Source organism: Plectropomus leopardus, chromosome 2, assembly GCF_008729295.1.
Source record: "Plectropomus leopardus isolate mb chromosome 2, YSFRI_Pleo_2.0, whole genome shotgun sequence".
NCBI lineage: Eukaryota > Metazoa > Chordata > Actinopteri > Perciformes > Serranidae > Plectropomus > Plectropomus leopardus.
The window spans coordinates 37,154,911-37,168,732 of NC_056464.1; the positions used below are offsets into that span (position 1 = coordinate 37,154,911).

A 13,822-nucleotide genomic window follows, 5' to 3' on the forward strand; every position below is an offset into this window, starting at 1 on the left:
GCTTTTTACAGACGCTACAGCATTTTCAAACAGTATTGTGGCCCCAAACTTGGTTATTCTAAGCCAAAACATGATCTTATCTTAACCATAACCGAGTGGTTCTTGTGCCTGCACCTGGCCACATAATAACCCAGCAATTTCAAAATAAAGTTTCAATAATAATAATAATAATAACAGTAACAGTTTCATATCTGTAGTCTGCAGAAACATATACCAACATTTATTCTGGTGGGTTTCTCTAACAGACGCTTACATAACTAAACCTTAATTACTTCCAAATTACTGCCTGAATGTTTTTCTTCTAACAAAAAACTACAGCAGCTGATTCCACTGACTGGACCCCGCTGAACCAGACGAGTGGTGTTTGTCATTGAAATCAGCTGCTGTAGAGAGTGGATAGCAGGTATCACAAATGAATTAGTCATAGGCTTTTTGCAAAAAATAGCCATCTGCATTGCCTCAGAACACTGCCCACATATCAAAAACTTTCAAAAAAGTACATTTCCAGTAGATTTAAAGTTTGTTTTGGGAACAATTAAATCTACATATTGTAAAAATTTAGCATTTTGTCATATGAAAGACAGCCACAAAGTTAAAAGCATGTCTTTTCCCAAGCACACACACACATGCAGACAGACAGAGAGCAGCGTCTACACTCTGTAGACCTCCACCCACAATACTTTCCACTCAGAAAAAAAGAAAAAAAACACAGCCTGGAAATGGATAGAGCAAGAAAAAAAGCATGATATAAAAGGAGAAGAATGCGCACAAATGAGCAATAAATGCTTGATGCAGACGAGAAATAATAAGAGAGCGAGACAGAGTAAGAGAACAGAGAAAGAAAATGTGGAAAAATCAAATCAATGTTTGATGCAGATGAAAAAATGAAATAGAAAAAAAAAGACGAGGTGAGGAAAATCAATAGCAAGCTCAAAAGCTTTCAAAGCACATCGCCTGGCACACAAATGGGTGTATTTGCCGGAGATGAGCAGCAAATAAAGATGGGAGACATGGGGAAAGCAAAACAGAATAGGATGAAATGGGTTCTGGGGCTAACGCTTTAGCCTCCATCCATCGGGTTTAATGAAGGCGGTCAATCGGTATGTAATGGCCCTGATGTTCCACTTTATACACTGATGAGCAACATGGATGCGGTGTGAGATGGAAAAAGAGAGAGCAGAAGAGATGAAAAAGAGGGAGAACGTGAGACAGAAAAGGGCAATAAAAGAGAAAGATTAGGAGAGAGGAGATGAGAGAGAAAGAGTGCTAGGCAACGAAATCATGCAGGGTAACGTGGTTAGGGTGTGGGGTTGTCTGGCCTAAAGGTTGTGGGTTTTCATGTCTCACTATTGTGTGTGTATGTGTGTGTGATCATCTCATCTAACACACTTGCAACATTGCAATGCTACTCTAGGGGGTCATATAATCACACTTCTTAAGATTAATCTTACCAATGATTAAAAGTCAAATTAGACAGAAGAATAATCTTAATTGTAGTAATATACGATAAGTGCGGACTGAGTATCAATGGAAGGGTGCTCATACCTTTGTTAGCCAGGCGGACGCAGTTGATTTTGGTTTCCTGTGGAGAGAAGAGACAGACAGGTATACAGTTTAGGCGCAGAATCACATGTATAAATTTTAACTCATTCTTAGAAAAGTGTTGTTTACATGTTGAATGTTGTGAATCCAACGCTTTCTCATTTCAAAGGCATTAATTATTGCAGCCCAGTGAGTGGCACCTTTGCAAGAGGCACCTAAAATGAAGGATCATTCTATTCTGGATGTGCCTTTATTTTGAAATTCTTTATCACATTCAGATAGGTGCAGGCAGATAATGACAAGCAGTCAAGCGAAAGACATTGAGGAGAATGTTATTTTCTCATGAATTAATCAGCAGTGTGAAAATATTTTGTTTTCGGAAAAACTACGGGTCAAAAGACTATACATATCATATGTAAACAAAAGCTATACTCTGGAAACAAGACGCACCTGCCGGGCATCTCACTCTGCTAACTTTACAGCAACATTAGCTGCTCAGTTTAAACAATGTTATTGAGGAGAACTTGCTTAAAATCAGCAGGGTCAGCCATTGTTGACAGGAGGAGAACAGAAGACCATGCCTGTGTTTTCGCAAGCTGTGGCCACCCAAAAACTTAATACAACTTTTTGATTGTAAAACATTTTCAGAATGCAACTTTTCTTCTGAGTACATTTCAAGTTCTACCAATTCACTTGCATATTCTCTGCTGACAATACTGTCGCTAATCCATGAATATCAACAACTTGTTTGACAAACAGAGGGTGTCCTTGTTATGTTGTGTTGTGAGAAGTAGAGATCATTTTGAATTTTTTTTCTTTGTGGTGCACTCGAAGATGCTCTGACATTCATGAACACAAAGCATTGTGTTGACAAGTAGAGATGTGAGAAAATCAAATCACAGTCTACCGACACTGATGCCGTAAAAAGGATTATGCAAATTTTGGTATTTTTTTGCATTAGAAAGGCTATAAAGTATGCAACTATCTGATGACCCAGTGTCCTTGAACGCATCAGTGGCCGCTTTGAAAATAGTTCTTGCTCATAACTGCAGCACCACATGATAATAACTTTTATTCATATATATATATAACTTTTTAAAAAAGCCACACAACTAATTTTAGTCACCTAAAAAAAAAAAAATCAATATCACGTTAATTGTACGCTTTATAAAGAAAGTTTTTACCACTTTACCTGCTGTTAGACAACCAGGGGCGTGCTGACCGCCATCTACTGCAGTAACACACTAACTATGGATGAGTGATGAATTCAAAAGAACAAAACTAAACCTGAATACAAAAGTGAAATTTTCTGAAGTTTGGGATAATTACTTTCAATTAATTAGGAGCTCATGATATATGGGTGACTCTGTGAATTATTTCTCATTATAGGCTGTCTCTCTGTTCTTGCATTGTTTGCTGTTATGTAAGTCATATGGTTTTTTTTTTTTGTCTGATTGATAGAAAATAAATAAAATTTAAATGACAAAAACAGTATATGTAAATGTTATGTATATTTTGTCAATCACGTACAGCACAAGCACACATGCGCATGTGTACAGGTAGACACTTTTCCCATTCCTCACATCACTTTTTCTCCTTCCCTTCTTCTACTCTGACTCCTGTTTTTTAACCTTTTGAAACCTGGATTTATATCACTTTTCTTCCCATTACTTTTAAAAACATCAGAAAAAAGGCAATGAGCAACTTGACAAGAAATGTCCTGCAAACTGCAAGAATTTTTTTTTTTTTTTAAAACTGGGAAAAATTTCCAGAGAACTACTCTTATAATTATCATTTTATGCATTTGAAATTATTTTAGAGAATGGTTACGATTTTTTTTTTTTAGACTTTTTTCCAGGTCATATCTTGGTTTTGTTTTCTTGTTTGTTTTACTTTCGCAGGATTTTTTGTTTTTTTTTTGCTAATAATGATGTTATAATATTGTACATTTTACTAATTTCTTGTGAATTTTTGGATCATTACCTTTAAGGTTGCTCACTGCCTTCTTCACATGTTTTTAAAAGAAATAAAGCCAAATTGCCCAGGATTCAAAGGGTTAATTCTCTGTATTATTCTCTTTAAAAACTCTTGTTTAAGTGTATTATAAGCATATTGCAAAATGATGCTCATTATTATAACTAGATGATTCTGTAATAATCAAAGTGTTGAAAGATTAAATTTTGAAGTGAAAATTACAAAATCAGTTTTAACAGGGCAGGTCACATCTCTCTTAACCTCTGTCTGTCCCACAGTTGTCCTTTCCAACAAGCCAAAATAAGCTTTCTGTGTCCTCCTTTCTCCGTCCCTCACACTTTACGTTCTTGTGGTTCCACCGTTTGTCATTTTCTCTCTGATGGGCTGTCACCACCTAAAGAGGCGTGTGCTTTTCTATTCCAGCTCTTTTCATTCCTTCACTGCTCCTGTCTTTTTGTCTTTTCTTCCCTCCATGATGTGCTGTCACCAGTAAGTGTACGTATCTAACCCACTTGTCACACATAGATTGGCCTCCTTCACATGTTCGCCCATTTGTCTTCATCAAAGACGATTACGGCAGCCGCCGCCGACACTGACGCCTGTCACTTTAGCATTTGAACAAAATCACTCCCAAGGTACTGCCAATGTACATTCATTTTCTTCTAAATTTGGCTTTTTAAGGTCATAACAACATTGAGTTTTTTTTTTTCTTTTTTGACAACTGAAACCTTGAAACAAAAGAACTAGTTTTATAGGTTGAAATCTTCTATAAAACCTCTTTCAGATGTATTCTGGTGGCAGAAACAAAGGCAGAGCTTTATTTTTCAGAGACATTGTTCTACAGAATAGAGTCAAAAGCAAAACAATTCAGCCAGAATACGATGTTGGCATTGTATGTTTCTGCAAACTACAGAAAAGTTACATGTGTATTTTTCCTGTAAATGATGTAGTCTGATTACATCAACTTTAGCAGAGTTTGTGATCAGGAAGAGGAGGGGCTTGTGGATGGTCTGACACCCAGTGGTGTAATGCACTGAAGTGTTTTTTCATTACTTTTTTTGGAAGTATCTGTATGTTACTTGAGTTTTTCTATTTCTGTCAACGTTTGCTTTTACTTAAATACATTTCCTAAATAAAATGTATAATTTTACTCCACTTCACTCCCTAATCATGTTAGTTTCTTGCTACCAAATAAGGAAGGAAGATGGTGGTTTCTGTTACAAAGATGACTGCTCGCTTGGGATGTACATGTACTTTTATTTCCAATACTTAATTACATTTAACCCCTTGGAACATGAGCAAAAAAAACAAAATATGTCACATGAGGTATGAAAAACCATGTGGTCACGTTAGGTTTAAGTCATGTTTGACCCACCCGCCTCTTGTCAGTTGCTACAGTGTCAAGTAATACCGCAGATGGATCTACAATTGAGTGTTTTTACAAGCCTGGTGCGTCATATTAAAATGCTAAAGGGAGTCTTTGGCATCGATATAACAGACTGAAAGGGGTGACAAAACATCGTTTTCTGACAACTTGGGAATGAGAACAGTACAGTACTCTCCTCTCCTCAACAGTACTCTCCTGACTTAAATCACATCGAACATTTTGTGCGCTTGACTTCAGATGTTGAAAACACAACCTCACAATTTCCACTTAAGGCAGCATGCATTTGGAGGACAGTTGGTATTTCTGAGTGACAAGTTACTCTCCAGGACGAAATGACAGCTGCTGCACACACACACACACACAAACAACAAAAAACACACACACACTTGAGAGGGGAGCCAGAAAATCATCTTGCAATGCTCAAAACTGATCACGCTGATTGATGAACGGTGTCACTGCAATGAGACATCTACCTGCAAGTGTCACACTGTCAGAATGACGGAGAAAAATGGCAGACTGAGAGACGGAGTGAGTAAAGTTTAATATGCAGTGTTTCTAAAATACTGTGGCTGCACTATGAGAAAGTGGATTTCAGTTTGTCATAAAGTGACATGAGTTACCTGCTGTTTTTTTGTGTGTTTTCATTTTGTGCAATCAATCAGTCACAGCAAAAGTGAAAGAATATAATGGGGAGCAAAACAGAAAAACAGGAGACGGGCATTCTTTGTTCATATGCTGAATGTTTGTTAATGTCGCGTTTGTATGCCTGCCCCTGTGTGTGTGTGTGTGTGTGTGTGTGTGTGTGTGTGCTTGCTTGCTGGGAGCTGGCTTATGAAGTTAAAGAGCAGGGAAGATAAATGTTAGTGGATGATGGATGGTGTGAGCCTCTAAGCTGGATCTCTCCACAAGACTAAACACACCTGGTTCTACTACATCTCTGTCTGCTTTCCATCTGTCTGTCTGACGACTGGCTAAATATCTGTCTGTCTCTCCGCTTTACTTTCTTCTCTGTGCATAAATGCATAATTTCGTTTGTCAGCACCTGCAGGTTACTTGTACAGATGACGAGAATGATGCGTATTAATACACGGATGACCTCTTACAGTGATTAGTGTGTTTTGTACTTTTTGATCTTTATTTAATATATAAAAAAAGGTCATCTAAAACAACAACTGATCTACAGGAGATATTTACTTGTCAAGACCCCTTGCTTCAAATAATTTCACTATATCCGTTTAAAAAAAATGTCATATTCAGTGAATACATGTGTTGTTTTGGTATGGATTGATATCAAATGAATTGCTGTACGCTTCAAAATGTAAAGTTTCATGATTTTCACTGTACGCTGTTGTACAGCGAAAATCATGAAACTTTACATTTTGAACTGAAACTTTACATGACGGAAAATTATATTTGTAGTCATTTTGTTCCAACTAGCTATCATGTCAGTTTTTGATCATATGTAAAGTGTAATATGCTAATAATTAAAATCAACTTCTGTCCATGTAGAGTGACCTAGATTATATATAAAAATGTAATTTATAATATATTAAGTATATGAAAAATAAAATAATACATAAAAGTACAAATACACTGGAAGCAGCTAACAACCTCTTGTTTAAACACTCTAAGAATTAAAAATGCAACCAATCTGCCATGTTGTTCCCACTTTACAACCTCAATGCACATGAACACAACGAATTTGGATGAACAACCTCCCAACTCTGAAGCTACAACCTTCCGACGTTGCATAAACGCACCATTACCATGACATAGATGACTGGGAATATATCAATGGTTTGCAGAAACATGCAATGATAAAAGTTTCTTCTGGCAAACAGGCTCATATGTACGTACATGTAATAACAAACTCATCAGAATCAAATATCGCACAGGGCCTCAGCAGTGATAGATGACTCAGTTTCAACCTCTTTGTTACACCTGTCATTAGGGCAGAGGTCTCTATGGTAAGTGGTCTGTATATCCCACAAATTGCCACCAAAGGAGAAAGATCAGTTCCCAGAGCACCAGCGACTCCTGTTTCTAAAAATTGGGTCCTATCGTGCCTATTTACGGTCCATTTAGAGACCCGGCTTCTCTGGATGCACTGTCACTGTGAAGAGAAGCCTCGTCTTCGCTCATGCTAATGGGCTAAACCTCAGGAGGTTGCAAGAAGCAAAGTTAATAAATGTGAGGCCAATTTATTGCCCTGGCTCCATCCACAGAGGTTGGGAGACGAGAGGAGGGGAGCTGTTTACGGTGGAGACACTGGAGACACAGTGTGTGTGTTTTTCTGTGTGTGTAGTAGTTCACTTTGTGGAGCCTGACATGAATACTAAGTGTGTGTGTGAGATGCAGCTGCTGTGTGGGTGAGCTCTCTCTCTTCATCTATCTATCTTTCCATCTTCCCTCTCTTTTTCTTTCTTACCATCAAACAGTTGGTTGGGCCAGTGCTCTGACTGACGGGCAGGGTTGCCAACTGTGTGTGTTTTCTGTCTGACTTCTGGATGCTGTGATTGGCTGTCGGGGGTTCCCAGGCAACCCGAGGTAGCCAGGGTAACAACTTTTTTTTTTAGTCCATAACTCCTTCATTCTCTTTTTGCTGTCTGTCTTTCTCCTAAATTTATTTGTTTCTCAACAACTTCTGTTTTGCTAACGGCTCTTTCTGGTACCAAAAACTCTTGACAAACACACACACACACACACACACACACACACACACACACACACACACACAGAAAACACACACACTATATCCCCAGTGCCTTCATTGTAAACAGCTCCCGAAGTATGCCCCCCCAAAACACAGAATAAAAGTGCATTTAGGGATTTTCGGGTCAGCTGAGTGCATCATGATTGACACTGACTGTCAGTTTGTAAAATGTTTCACTCTATGTTGCTCCCCTGCATCCACCTAAATCTGCACTCTGAGGCGTGCTGTGCGTGTGTGTGTGTGTGTGTGTGTGTGTGTGTGTGTGTGTGTGTGTGTGTGTGTGTGTGTGTGTGTGTGTGTGTGTGTGTGTGTGTGTGTGTGTGTGTGTGTGTGCGTGCGTGCGTGCGTGCGCGCGTGCGTGCGTGCGTGCGTGTGTGTGTGTGTGTGTGGTGTGTGAGAATGACATTGATTGTCAGAGTACCTTGGCCAACCCCTGAGGCTTTTTACTTGTCAAGAAAAGGTGTCTGGCTGCATTTTTCACAGCGCGGGAGGGCATGTTTTTGCGTGTGTGCCACCGTTTCCTTTTGTTTTGTGCCATTTCTCGCCCCATTTCTTCCTCCTGCGACAATTCCACCTCTCCTACCTGCTAACTTTTCTCATCACTTCCCTCTGCACTTTTATGGCTTTCCTCCTCGCCCGTCCGTCTCTTCCGCTGCCCTCTTGCGAGTTTTCCCTGAATTTTGCACCCTGTTTTTTATCCATATTTTTTAGCCATTTAATTATGAGTGTGCTGACGTGGTGAGACAACATATCTTTCTCATCTCTGCTAATTTACCCGCTTTTCACTGTTCCTCCATCTTTTACTTTATTCTTCCCCATCCCTGTTTTGATCCTCTACCTCCTAATTCCACTAAATTCTTTCTTTTGCTTCTTTGCCCTCAAAGACTGATGGGTGCAGCCAGGTTTAAAGGTGAAGTGGGTAAAATTTAGGGGATTTGATCACATCTAGCAGTGAATTGCAGATTGTAAACATCTAAAATTTCTCCCTGCAAGAATTCCTTCAGTGTTTGTTATTCAGGAGGTTTTTATTGGGAGCCAAATTATCCACAGAGGTCGTCCACTTTACTAAAACAAACTGACCAGGTGACTAAGACAGATGTCGACACAGAATAAAGCAGTTTAATGTTACAAATCAGTGAGTCTCCGACGCAGTTTGGCAGCTCGGGGATGGGTTCTTCACCAACAACATGCTCACCCTTTTCTCTCAGAAGTAAATGTGTGCTCACCTTTTCTGACCCACACGTTCAGTTCAAGCCATTTAAGCTGAAAAATCCATGTATTTCTGGGGTGCCCAGTAGCTCATCTGGTAGAGCGAGCACCCCATGTACAGAAGGCCATGTCCTTGCAGCAGCGGCCGCAATCTCAACCTGTGGCCCTTTGCTACATGTCATCCCCTCTCTCCCCCTTTCACACTTCAACCTCTCCTGTCTCACCAAGGGAAAAAAATAAATAAATAAATAAGCTTTAAAAAAAAAAAATCATGCATTTCTGATGCACATTGGCATGTCACTGCAGGCGGCTAGTCCAACACATGCTAATATGAAGTCAGTTTTTTTTTCCTAATAACTTAAGATCCAAACGTTCACCAGATGCCAAGTTATCCACAAAGGTCTCTTCCTCTTCAAAACAAACAGATCAAGTGATTTAAACCTCTAAAACAGAATAAAGCGCTTTCATGTTACAAACAGTGTAGTTTGGCGCTGCTCACTGCAGTTCGACTTCTTGCTACTGTGACCATTCTTGGCTACTATAGAAACATAGAGGTGCAACATGTCGAATCTCCATAAACTAGGCCTTGCTACCTATGTAGATATAAACGTCTCATTCTGAGGTAACGAAAACACAACAATTCTTATTTTCAGGTGATTATACACTAAAGAGTACATACTTATTATATCATATTCCATTTCTGCCAATATATCCCCATAAATCTTACAAACTGGCCTTTTACTGTCGATATATGTCGACACTTGAACCTGGAACCTGGCTGCAGGGATAAACTCATTTTGGGTGATGCAGCCCTGCTTACAGTCAGCATTCAGGCTCTTCCCTAAAGTGCTGGATGGTGTTTAAGTCACTCAGTTCGAAGGAATTGACGTTTCACTGATTTTCTTCGATTCTTAGCTTTCCTGCAGTCTGCAAACCATGTCCCTCATATGTCTCTCCTCTCTCACTATGTCTCTTCAGCCCTGCCGGCCTCCATCTTTGCCTCCAGTATTATATCTTCTTTAATCTCCCTTCCACTCTTTTTAGACTTTTATTCCCCCTCCTTCCATCGCGCCTCATCCCCAAGTCCCCGATCACTCTTGCTCTTACTTCTCTTACTTACAGCCCCAGGCACTTTATTCTTGTCTGTGCGTGTGTTTGCCTTTAATGTGGGTGGTGTGTGTGTGTGTGTGAGTGTGTGTGTGTGTGTGTGTGTGTGTGCGCATGCGACATCACATCACACGACATCGAGGGAGATATCAAGATTGCCATTGGTGAGCAGTTTTAATGTGCAGAGCGTCAACTAATTGGCACAATGATGGGAGATGAGAGACTGGCATCAGACTGATGTCACCCCAGAGGGAGGGAGGGAGGGAGATGGGTTAAAGCAAAAATCTGAAAAGAGTGTGAGAAGGAAGGATAGGGGGACAAGGAGAACAAATGGGAAGAACATGGTGTGAAGGCAAAAACATTAAAGGGAAGAAAAGGGTGGAGGACACAGAGGGAGGAAAAAAGTTGAGAAAAGGTTAAGCCGAACAGGTGGGAAATAAAGGGAGCAAGAAAAGGAGACATGGAGCAGCCCAGTCGCCAGAATAAATGTTGGCATATGTACGTAAATGTACGTCTCCACAAACCGCAGATACTTTACATTTGTATGTTTAACACTTATCATATTAACTCTTTTAAAGTGCCGCGGTATATGAGCTGAATCGATCATTTGGGGATGGAGGGGGGTAATGGATGGTGTGGCACCTACAGTAGGCCTGCCAAGCTGCAGACCAATATCACTGTTTTTCCTGCCTCAAGAGTGACGCAAAGAGCAGTTCTTTTTAGTGAGGACTTCACCGCCTTCCCTGCCAGGATAGTGCCACTAAAACCCATGTTTTTTTGCTAAGACATCTCTGCATTTCTTACTGAGACTGTGCTTCCAAAAGAGTTTTTTGTTTTGTTTTTGTTCTTATTTTTGCACAGACATCTCTGTGTGTCCTGCTGGAATAGTGCCACGAAAAGTCGCTGTTTTTTATGTAGATATTGCATTTCCAGCTGGGGTAGTGCCACAAAACAGCGGGAGTTTTGGGTGTGTTTTTTTTTTAGACATAGCTGCATTTCTTGCCAGGATAGTGCCTCAAAAAGTAGTTCTCCACCACAACATCACTCAGTTACCTGCTTGGATACTGCCTCAAAAATTGTCTCTGTTTGACTGAGACAATTCTGCTTTTACCTGGGAGAGTGCCACAAAAAGCCAATTTTTTTTACCAAGAAAACACTGCATTTCCAGCTGCTTTTTAGACACCAAAACCAGGGTATTTCAAGAACTAACATGACCTTTTCCTAACCATAATGAAGCAATTTTTGTGGCTAAACCTAACCACCCATTAATCACAGCGCTGTTGAAGCATCATGTTCTTTATTTGTGATTGCATGAGGACTGAAATAAAAGAAGGGAAATGCAAGAAAGACAGTGAGAACTGATACAATGAGACTGATGGAAAGATGGAGAAAAAGGGAGAAAAAAGGGTAAAGGGAAAAATGGATTGTACGAGAAGGTAACAGGGGGAACCCATACTGCACAGAATGAGGGTGAAAGAAAAGACGAAAAATGAGACAAACATGATGGATGATGAGCACAAAGGATGGAGGGAAAGAGAGTTGGAGGAACAAGAGCAAGGCACAAGACTGAAGAAGAAGGGTTAATTGAGAACAGGGGATGAAAAAATGAGGCAGAAGAGAAGAGGGACACAGAGATACACAGAGGGAAGTGGAAAAAAAAGGTTTAAAGACAGAAAACAGAAATAATTTGGGTAAAGGAAGTGAGACATGCAAAGAATGTAGGTGGATTTTCTTTCCTATTAGAGAAACACAGGCAACAGCGTGAGCAATGAGGAGACGGAGAGTGGGTGGTTTGAGAGAACAATTTCTTGTAAATGTTCTCGAGAGAGAAAGTGACAGAAAATGAAAGAGAAAGAGGGAGGAGAGACGTTCTCCTTGATGGACAGGTGGAGCTCAAAGGGGAAAGGAAAAAAAAAGAATGAGCAGGATTATCCAAGACACGCGGAGAATGAGAAACAGACTTTCATCCATGGGATCAAACTACAACAAACCAGCCAAGTCCTCTAAAATGTAAATGAGTTTCTTTCTGAGACATCAGCCGCTTGAGAAAAAAAAAAGTGACACCTACTCTTATAAAATGACTGACAGCTATGAAATTAAAGAAATTACAGGACTTTGTGAGAACTGCAGATAACTTAAATCCTTGATTGGCAAAATACCACTTTAGTGCAATGGTATATAATGGAGATATTGAATTTAGAGAATAAATTATTCAAATCTTGACATTCTTGTTTGTGCAGCAATGTGGCTCAGCAGTCTGTTCAGAGTCAAATGACAACTGGCCGTGTGGATTCACTGGTTAATTCATTTCCTCCTCAGCCAATGCACTTTTTTTTAATCAGAGCACAATGCAACACCTTTATCATCTTTACGTGTGAAAGGAGACGTGTCCTTCAACCAGACCGGGTTAGGATCAAGCTGCTGTCAACACGCAGTCACCCTGCTGACGAGTCCTTGACGAATGCACAAAAGCTCAACGAGCTCCAGTTCAGCTGTTGTGTATCTGACCCTGACCATTGCTTTCTTTGGGAAGTGAATGGGGAAAGATGCAGCTTGGAGGGAAAGTAAAATAGTCCTCAACAGAGAAATGACAGCACGCGGCTTTCATACGTGTCTTTTGGCCTGGCGAGTAACACTGAAGCGTACAAAGTTTCAACTTTGACAGCAGAAATCACAGTTCGCTTCCCATCTTGTTGAATTAGGGAGCACTGGTTTCTTCAGAGGAATACTACGCAGGACTGTGGGTACTGTAAACACACTCGCCGGCTAAAGTGGAAGCAAAAAGCCAATAACAGATTCACTCTCTTCCAGCGTTTTTGCCCTAATTTTATGAACATTATTTAGACACTGCAGCTTACCGTCTGGCACCCAGTCGCTACCTTTTTCTAAACAGGGTTCATGCACATTTTCACCAATAAATGTCCATGACTTCAAGGCAAATAGAGAGAGAGACCATACATTCTCTGAAACGACAATCGATACTACATAATATCTTTTTAATTACATATTATTTAAAAGAATAATGAATTCAGAACAGGATTAGAACTGAATATTCAAATATATAACATTTATGAATGTTAAAATATAGAATAATATTATAATTAAACTTAGGGACTGTTTGTTATTTATGAGAAGGTAGGGTGTGGTGCAACAAGGAGGAGGCATGTCAAAAAAAAAATTGGAGAATTTTATTTTGGCGTTAGGGGAGGGGCATACAACTTAAAGCAGCTGTATTTTCTATTTATGTTGTCAGTTTTGAAAAAAAACATACAGAAGCCTATTTTTGTCTTTAAATTCTTTGTTGTGATTTTATAAGAAAACAATTTTCAATTTTCTTTTACTTTAGATATTTTTTTATAATTTTTAAAGAAAAGAAAAGCAATTTTTTTTCTTCAATATTTTTTGGGTTGGAAAGCATGTTTTCTTTTTTTTTTTTTTAAAAAGTGATTTTTAGTTTATCTAATTTCTCTTTTTAAAGGAGAAAATAAAGCTAGTTGTCCATTCTGTAACTGGGAAGAAGAAAAAAGACATTTTGAGGTGGATGACATGATGTGCATTCATTATATTTATACTTTTTTACATTTATATTAATTTCATAGCAATTCATGAGTTTTCCGAATGTGTTTCCGTTTTTTTATGCCTGACGTCCTGATCAAATCATCAGTGTTATGGAGGCTGCACAGACCCACTTTCTTTTCTATTTACTTTTTGCCAACAACCAAACTTCCCCACCAGCACCCTCACAACGCTCCAATGCATGACCCAAACAAACCTCACACTGATTGGATTGACTGAGATCCAATCAAATAAGGTATTCTTATGTGACCGGATTTAGGGTCTGCACATATACAAAGCACGCACACACACACACACACACAGCTGGCAAGGAC

General features: G+C 39.5%; 1 protein-coding gene across 1 annotated transcript in view; it reads right to left on the reverse strand.

Annotated features, from left to right (window-relative positions):
- Positions 1–13,822, reverse strand: part of ptprt (protein tyrosine phosphatase receptor type T) — a 436,976-nt gene that overhangs the window by 176,202 nt on the left and 246,952 nt on the right. The window contains exon 15 of the mRNA XM_042510188.1: positions 1,546–1,582. Coding sequence (XP_042366122.1) covers positions 1,546–1,582 — 37 coding nt within the window. The remainder of the gene's footprint in view (positions 1–1,545; positions 1,583–13,822) is intronic.